The 9244-nt window shown below is 46.4% G+C and overlaps 1 protein-coding gene across 1 annotated transcript; it reads right to left on the bottom strand.

Annotated features, from left to right (window-relative positions):
- Positions 1-1541: 1541 nt before the first annotated feature.
- Positions 1542-8734, bottom strand: COA7 (cytochrome c oxidase assembly factor 7; the record flags this gene model as incomplete). The annotated part of the gene is made up of 3 exons (XM_080693145.1): positions 1542-1990; positions 6219-6359; positions 8629-8734. 3 exons carry the CDS (start codon positions 8732-8734, stop codon positions 1542-1544), a joined length of 696 nt encoding a protein of 231 aa, XP_080549271.1.
- Positions 8735-9244: the final 510 nt, after the last annotated feature.

The following is a 9244-nucleotide window of genomic DNA, read 5'->3' on the forward strand; positions in this document are numbered from 1 at the left end:
AAATTTAAAAAATAAAATCTCTCTGAAGCCAGGCATGGAGGTACATGCATGTAATTCCAGTACTTGGGAGGCTGAGACAGGAGAATCATGGTTTGTGGACAGCCTCAGTTACTTAGGCCCTTTGCAACTCAATGAGACTGTTTCAAAAAGTAAATAAAAAATAGGGCTGGGAGGTATGGCTCAGAGGTAGAATGTCCCTGGATTCAATCCCCAGTACTACAAAACACAACTCCCTGCAGTGAGGAAAGTCCTGCTCCTCTACCAGCCTGAGAAGCTGGCAGGCAGTGCTTACAAACCTTCCCGAGGTGGGGCTTCCTTATAGGACAGCTGCAAGAGTGGAAGATAGGACAGCAGGTGGCGACAGGGATATGATCTAGGAATCAGCAGGAAAATGACAAGCTCGCCCCCTGGCGACAAGTTGTGGAGGCACAGAACTCCAACTTTTTTTTTTTTTTGGTGGAACTGGGGTTCCTGAAAGCCCTTCTATCTCTGGGCTACACTCCCAGACCTATTTTTTTTTTAAATATATTTTTATTTGGAAACAGGGTCTCTTAAGCCAGCGTGGCTAGCTTCGAACCTGTGCGATCCTCCTGTCTCCGCCGCCCAAGCGCAGGGATTACAAGTGTGAGCCACCACACCCGGCATTCGAACTGTTCTTAAAAGGCACAATCATTGTGAAACACACACAACCCTACCTGGAATCTGGAAAGAACACTATTAACATAAACTACAAACCGATCAAAATAGTTTATTCACAGGGAGTTAAAAGGGTTCAGTACCAGTAATGTGTCACAAAGTCTTTGCTCTGTAAAAAAAAATCCCAGCCCAAGTTGCTGCGGTAATATCCACTTCCTCAGCCTAAGGAGCTGTGTCAGTGCCCCGAGGGTGCGAGTTTTTAACTGTGAATGCCTCTTCTGGAGAAAGACAGGCTTACATTTCACCTTCTTTAGCAACCCCGAGGCACAGCAACTGTTAGGCTATGTGGTGCGTGTCCCCCCCTGATCTCCATGAATTTCTTGACAGATCTGATTCTAAAGGCTCTCCACATCACTGATTACGTAAGTCAGAGGGTGGCAGTCGTGACTACTTAACTGTTCTTAGCTCCTTAGGACCTCTATTATGTAAATCAAGACACTTTCTGATTTTCAAGCCCTTCCAGCTAAAATGATGGTGGTGGCAGCTGATTCCTTCAGAGCTAGTGGCTGCTGACTCTTCCATCTTCCTTTACTGTCTCTGTACCCCCACACTCAGATCTCTTTAGTTTGCTCCCATTTTTCACAGAGTTCCAAGAATTGAAAATTAAGACTCCATAAATGTGGATATCTTCACAGAACAAACCCACATAATTATGGACTGAAATACACCTCACAGGCTATATGACATTCCAGCAGTGACGCTCTGGGACAAATGGAAATCGGCAGCCATAGCTATTGATAACAAGTCCTAAGTTCTTCTGCTCCAGCAGGCTGACCTTCAAGGGCTGCTTCAGGTCTCAAACAGGAGGGGCCAGCTTCATAGCCTGGGAGGGAGGATGGGCCACATTACCCAAACGTTATGGGCTCGATATTTTTCTGCTGCTCTTTGTGCAGCTGCCGGGCCCGATTTTTTAGCGCCTCTGCCTTGGCCTCGTCCTTATCGACACCATCCCCCAGCTTGTACATGCGGCTGGCATTGGCGCAGGCCCACACATGGCCCAGGTCACAGGCTTTCATGGAGTACTGCCATGCCAGGGCCATGTCCTTGGGAAAGCCAGGGGCGCCTTGCAGGAACATGGCACTGAGGTTGAAACAGCTGGCGGCATAGCTGCCATCACAGGCCCTTGTGTAGTAGTCCCTGGCCTTCACCAGGTCAGGCTGGCCGTCCTCGTTGACCTGTCCGTCATGTGCCAGGAGGCCAACATTGTGACACGCTTCCACAGACTTCTTTCCAGGTGTGTCACAGGCCATCAAAAAGCAGTTGGAGGCAGCTTTCAGGTCCTGAGTCAGCCCACCTGCCAGGACAGGAAGTAAAGGCAAAGGGAGGTGAGTGAACAGACCCTTCCGCTTTCTCAGCCATGGAAAACTTTTTTATTTTGGTGGTATTGAGTATTAAACCCAGGGGCTTCTACCTCTAAGACATACTCCTAGCCCTGTAAGTTGTGGAGGGCGTAAGTAAAGCTCGCTACAAGTATGCAATCCTCTTGTCTCAGCCTCCTAAGTACTGGGACAAAAATACTGGGATGCACCACAGCCATGGACTCTCGTTCAAATGCTATTTTTGAGGACTGAACCCAGGGGTATTCCACCTAAGCTACACCCCAGCCCTATTTTATTTAATAATTTTTTTCCCCCTTGGTATTAGGGATTGAACCCAGGGCATTCTACCTCTGAGCTACACCCCCCAGCCCTATTTTTATTTTGAAACAAGGTCTCACTAGGTAGAGGAGAGTCTCACTACTTGTAGAGGCTGTCCTAAACCTGCAATCCTCTTGTCTCAGCCTCCCAAGTACTGGTGGATTACAATCATGCACCACCACACCCAGCTCCCTATTATATTTTTGAAACAGGGTCTCACTATGTTTCTGAGGTTATCCTCAAATCTGAGATCCTCCTGTCTCAGCCTCTCAAGTTCTAGGATTACAGGCTTGTGCTACACCCATAGAATCTTTAGTTCAAATGCTATAAGAAAGCTCAGGCCAGGTGTGGTGGCACATACTTGTAACTCCAGGACTTGGGAGGCTGAGACGGGGATAGCAGATTCATGGCGTACCTCAGCAACTCAGGCCATCTGCAATTTAACGAGACCCTGCTTGCAAATAAAGAATAAAGAATAGGGCTGGGGGTACAGCTTGGATGTAGAATGCCCCTGGGTTCCATCCCAAGGGCCATAAAAACAAACAAACAAACGAATAAAAACCTGTGTCTGTACTGAGTATGTAGTCTTTTTTTCTCGTCATTATTCACAAAAAATGCTTAACTATTTATATTATCATTTACATTGTTTTGGGTATTATAGATAACCTAGAGATGATTTAAAGAACATATGAAGCCGGGCGTGGTGGCGCACGCTTGTCATCCCAGCATTCGGGAGGCTGAGACCGGAGGATCGCGGTTCGCGGACAGCCTCAGCTACTTACTGAGGCCCTTTACAACTGTGAGACCCTGTTTGAAAATAAAGAATAAAAAACAGGCCAGGGATTGTCGCTCAGAGGTCAAATGCCCCTGGGTTCCATCCCCAGACCTGCAAAAAAAAAAAAAAAAAAAGAAAAAAAAAAGAAAAAAAAACACATGAGGATTAAAGAGGTTATATGCAAATATTATACCATCTTATTTGGAAGTGGGAAAAATTAGGGATTTGAGCATCTGAGGATTCTGGTGTCTGCAAGGATCCTAAAACCAATTCCCCATGGATCCGAGAGATGACAATATATCGAATGTCTATTATTTGCCAACTACTATGGTAGGTCCTCAGGAATCAACAGACATTGTATTGCCCCTGTGGGCTGTATGGTTTAATGAGACATATTAAAAGACCACACAAGTAAGTGTGGTGGCATATGCCTGCAATCCCAGTAATTGGATTGCCGAGACAAGGAGGTTTGAGAAATCCAGAGCCAGAAACCTGCAGCCAATCTTGGCTCTATTATTTACTGGTCCTGTGACCTTAGAGAAGTTGCTTAACCTCTGTAAGCCTCAGTTTTCCTCCCTAGCAAAATAAAGGTAACAGTATCTACTTTGTAAGTTGGAACATAAATGTATTCTTACAAAAAACCTGGCAAGTATTAAGTGCTGTAAACAGGCTTTAGGGGTTGTTTTGTTTGAGATGCTGATGATCAAACCTGAAGCTTGGTACATGCTAGTCAAGTGCTCTAACCCTGGGCTACAGCCTCAAAAATTGTTTTCAGGACATAAAGGTTTACATTAGTTACTCCAATACTCTTTTTTTTTTTTTTTTTTTTTTTTGGCAGTGCTGGAGATGAAGCCGAGGGACATTCTACTTCCGAGCTATACCCCTAATCCTATTTTTTATTCTTTATTTTGAAACAGGGGCTCAGAGGTAGAATGCCCCTGGGTTCCATCCTTAGTACCACACAAAAAGAGAATAAGTAAATAAATCAAATAAATAAAAACCTTAGGACAGAGCCAGGTGTAGTGGTCCACACTTGTAATCCCAGCATTTGGGAGGCTGAGACAGGAGAATTGTGGTGGGAGAACAGCCTCAGCTACTACTTAGTGAGGCCCTTTTGTGGGGAGCCATTAAGGTTTTCCCCTTATCTTTACTAAAAACATACTTCTGACTGACCTCGCCCAGAGTCCACAAGGTTTGGGGCCTTGAAAGCTTCAAGGTTACTAATGCTAATTATGATATTGTTCTGTCTGAGCTAAGGCTAGGTTTGTGTTGCATCAGGGTATTCTTTGACCTCCCCCGACATTGGAATTTTCCCTCCAGGGTAACCTAAAGCAAAAAACTATAAATACCACTAGAGAAGAAGCCCCAGTATCCGCCAGTAGAGATACTGACCTGGGAGCTGACTGGCGATCCTTCCATGCTTAGGAATAAATCATATTTGGAATTTAATTCTTAAGAGTTATATTATTTCATCCTTACTCCTCTCTTCGGAACCCGTACTTTTGCCGGCTGGCTCCGGCACCCTTTGCCACTCAGTGAGACCCTGTTTCAAAATAAAGATTAAAAAATAGGGCTGGGGGTGTAGCTCGGAGGTAAAATGCCCCTGGGTTCCATCTCCAGTACTGAAAAAAAAAAAAAAAACCTCAAAACTTAGGACAGTATAATTTCACTTGTTTCCATCTTTTCACTGAGTTGTAAAGGTCTAAGTACCTGAGGCTGTCCACAAACTATGATCCTCCTGTCTCAGCCTCCCAAATGCTGGGATTATAAGCATGTGCCAGAACGCCCAGCAGCAGTCCAATATTCTTTCTAAAAGGCTTCCGCTCACCATTTGTCTCTGAAAAGAGCTTCTCCATTGCTAAATTATTTCTAACTCACCTCTTTATTGGTTATCATATAGAATTTTCTAGAAAAGCTGAAATACTACATTCTTCTGAGTTCCTTCAAAATTTTTTTTTTGGTGGTACTGGGGTTCCTGGGAGCCCTTCTACTTCTGGGCTACACTCCCAGACCTATTTTTTTATATTTTTATTTGGAAACAGGGTCTCTTAAGCCAGCGCGGCTGGCTTCGAGCCTGCGCGATCCTCCAGTCTCCGCCTCCCAAGCGCGGGGATTACAAGTGTGCGCCACCATGCCCGGCGAGTTCTTTCAATTTTGAAGATGTATTCCTGATATCTTTATATTTACTTTTTTTTTTTTTCCGGTGCCGGAAACTGAACACAGTGCTTCACATGAGTTAACACCAACCACCTACCACTATTTATATTTATATTTATTTATTATTTATTTTATTTTTGGAACTGAGGATAGGATTGAACTCAGGGGGTGTTCTCTTCTGAGTTGCTGAGGCCGGCCTCAAACATGCAATCCTCCTGTTTCATTGTCCTAAGTACTGGGATTATAGGTATGTGCCACCATAGCCAGAGACTTTTATATTTAAATAATATATAGCTATGCCTTTGCATTTATGTTCAACCTACAGTCTCTGTATCTTAGCAAGTATTTACTTACATTTAATGTAATTGTTAAAATAGCTGGGTTTAAGTTCTATTTCCTATTTGACCAAAATACTTTTCTTCCTTTTTACTCCTTTTATGCCTTTTTTTAAAAATTAAATGGTATATTTTCTAACATTCTATTTTTTTTGGGGGGGGGGAGTCTGGGGATGGAAACCAGGGGCATTCAACCTCTGAGCTACACCCCCTGTCCTATAGACGGGATTATAATTAGGGAATGAGGGGAAAAAATAAAAGGGAAGAAGCACCGATCTCTTACTCTGCGAAAGATACAGGCTGATGTCTTTACCTGTATTTTCCTATTTAATCCTCACAAGAACCCTACAAAGCAACCCTTCATCAGGTGATGTAACTGAGACACAGAGTTAAAAGTGCCTCAAGATCCCAACTTGCAAATAGCATTCCTGGAGGTTTGCTGAACTTAAAAGCCGTGCTTTTCTGCCCTCCCCCAACCCTGTACTGCTGAACTCTTGTCTCCAAATTTTCCTACAATGTGCTTCCACAGTGCCTGTAAGGGTCTTTCTGGAAACAAGAGCTCAGCATAAGTCTCTAAGTGTAAAATCAGCACTGACATCAACGACAAGGACCAATTACCCTTTCCGGTCACGTAATAGGCCCCCAGTTTGTAGCAGCTATCGCTGTGCTTGTTCTGTTCACAGTTGAACTTCAGCACCTTGGCAGCTTCGTCAAAATTCTTCTGGATTCCTTCCAAGTAGTCCACCAGCCGATAGCAACCTACAATGGAAGGGCAAGAGCTGTTTGCGTCTGGGCTGCTGCTCGGCAGTGGGGAGGGCCCAGTGTGGCAAGTCAGACTGAGTTGTTTATTTAGGACCAGCCCCTGTCCTTCTAAGGTGTGGCAAGCTGACCTTACTACAAAGATTGCAAGTGGTATTCAGACATTTCTACAAGTAAACTCCTCTCCCCTTTGCCTGGGACTGAGTGATATAGAGACTGGGGAGACTCTGGCCCCAGCACTGGGTGCCCCTTGCCGTTCCTCCCGCTCCCTGCCAGACTGGCCCAAAGACTCTCTGACTTCTGCAATGGAAACTCATGAAGTCCAGCACTAAAACCAAAGGGCTCACAGGCTAATCACATGCAACAAGAAAAATATGTGCAATGATTGTACCTTGTTCCCTAGCTAGGCTGGAAACTGTGAAGCCCAACTAGAAATGGCAACTACCAAAGGAACCAAAAATAGGTTCCCCTTCGTGACAGTCTCCCTGTTCCAGCAAGCCTCTCTCCATAATAAAACCTCTCCACAATATACTGCATCATTTTCCCTCAACAAATACTTAAATTAAGACCTATATGCAGCTATGTACCATATACATAGATGCTGGGAATACAGTCATTTGTCCTTCCAAAATTTACATGTGTGTGTGTGGTTATTGGGGACTGAACCCAGGGGCATTCTACCTCTGAGATAAACCCCAACCTTATTTTATATTTTAGTGACACTAGGGGCTGAACCCAGAGGCATTTTACTTCTGAGCTAAATCCCGCTCTGATTTTCTTATTTGGAAACAGGTTCTAGGTTGTGAAGGGCCTAATTAGTTGAGGCTGGCTTTGAACCTGAGATCCTCTTGTCTCAGCCTCTCAAGTACTGGGATTACAAGAATGTGCCACCACACCCAGCTCTATTTTTTATTTTTATTTTGAAACAGGGTCTGGCTAGGTTGATGAGAATCTCACTACTTGCTAAGGCTGTCCTTGAACCTATGATCCTACCTAAACCTCCCCAAGTACTGGGATTACAGGAATGCGCCACCAAGCCTGGCTAAAATTTATTTTTGCGGTACTGGGAATGGAACTCAGCGTCATTCTACCTCTGAGATACACACCCAACCCTATTTTTTTTCTCTTTATTTTGAAACAGGGTCTCAAGGCTGTCCAGGAACCCCAGATCCTCCTGTCTCAGCATCTCAAATGCTGGGATTACAAGTGTGCACCACCACGCCTAGCTTAAAATTTACTTTCTAAAGGAAGAAATAACCAGTAGTGGTGGCACATGCTTGTAAGCCCAGTACTGGGAGGCTGAGACTGGAGGATTAGAGGTCCATAACCAGCCTCAGCAACATGCCCTCTGCAACTTAGTGAGACTCTGTTTCATAATAAAATAGGACTGGGAGTGTAGCTTAGAGGTAGAATCCCCTCTGGGTTCAATCCTATTATTTTATTTACTAAAATAAAATAAGTACTGGGATGTAGTTCAGAGGCAGAATGCCCCTAGGTTCCATTGTCCCATACAAAATAAAGTAGAAGGAAGCAAACCAGCCAAAGATTTGGCTACAAAGATGGGCCCTCAAGACACCATCATCCACCCATACATTCAACCCACGCAGCATCCACACTGCACACTGGGCACATTCCTACCGTAAGACCTTCTTTCTGGCCAGCTGTTAACCCTGCTTGGCAGCTATCCTCAAGGTTCACTCCCTTGCTCAAGGCTCTGTTCAAATTCCACTTTCACTAACTTCGTTCACAATCATTATAATCATCCTCAACTCCAGTCTCTTCATCATCGTCACTGCACTTGTGTGTGTGTGTGTGGGGGGGGTACTGGAGATTTAACCCAGGGGCACCCGGCCCTATTTTAATTCTGAAACACTAACTAATGAGTCTCACTACTTTTGCTCAGGCGGACCTCTAACTGGGGATCTTTGTCTCAGCCTTCCGATTGCTGATTCTAGTTCTAACACGCCATTTCACTTATTTCCTCGAACTTACTGGCCGACTCCCGGGACTAGAACGTCAACTGGCTGAAGGCAGGGAACTCGGTCTGCTCGTCTGGGCATCCCAGGTCCCTCCACCGCCAACGCCCGACCGCGCCTCGCCCTCCCGCCCGGCGCGGCCCCCGCCCCGCGGCCCCTCCCGCCACACGCCGGGTCCGGGCCCACCGACCTCGCCCGCCGCGTCCTCGGCGCCACGCGACGCCCTCGGCTCTCGGCGTCCGCTCACCCGACCCCTTCCCCACGAGTCCCCGGGCGGCGCCGGCGGCGCTCACCGTCAGGGTCCTTCTCGCGGTAGCACTGGTAGTTGCACTCCACCTCCATGTTCTCCAGAAACGACTTCACTTGTTCCTCGTCTTGGAAGTCCACCAGGCCGGCCATGATTTCAGCTCAGCGACCCCGCGCCCCGGCGCCCCGCCCAGGTCACGTGAGGCCCGGGGCGGGGCTTGGGGCGGGGCGGGGCGTGGCGTGGCGTCTGCGCTCTCCCGGGATTCGTGGAGACCGCGGGGACGGCCTGAGTTCCCGTCAGCCCTCGCGCGGCCTCCTCCGCCCGCCCCCGCCCGGAGCTGGTGCGGGTCTCTCTACAGCGCGCTGTGACTTTCTACCTGCATTCATTTGTCTATTCGTTTCCCCGTTCGTTCATTAGTTTAGCAATCCTTAAGCGCTGTATCCTTCACCAAGTGTTTGGTTTTAGGGATGTGATAGGAACTCTGGTCCCTGCCTTCAAAGAGCTTGCAGTTGATTGGAAAAACGTTTGTTGTTCATTCAGCAAGCATTTTGAGTACTTCTATATGGCACGTGTAGCTGGGTGAACCGATAATCATGTCTATCCAAGTGCAATGGGAAGTCTGTTAATCTCAGTATTTCTTCCAGACCCGTCAAGACAACAGT

This window comes from Muscardinus avellanarius, assembly GCF_963383645.1.
Source record: "Muscardinus avellanarius genome assembly, chromosome: 3".
Taxonomy (NCBI): Eukaryota; Metazoa; Chordata; class Mammalia; order Rodentia; family Gliridae; genus Muscardinus; species Muscardinus avellanarius.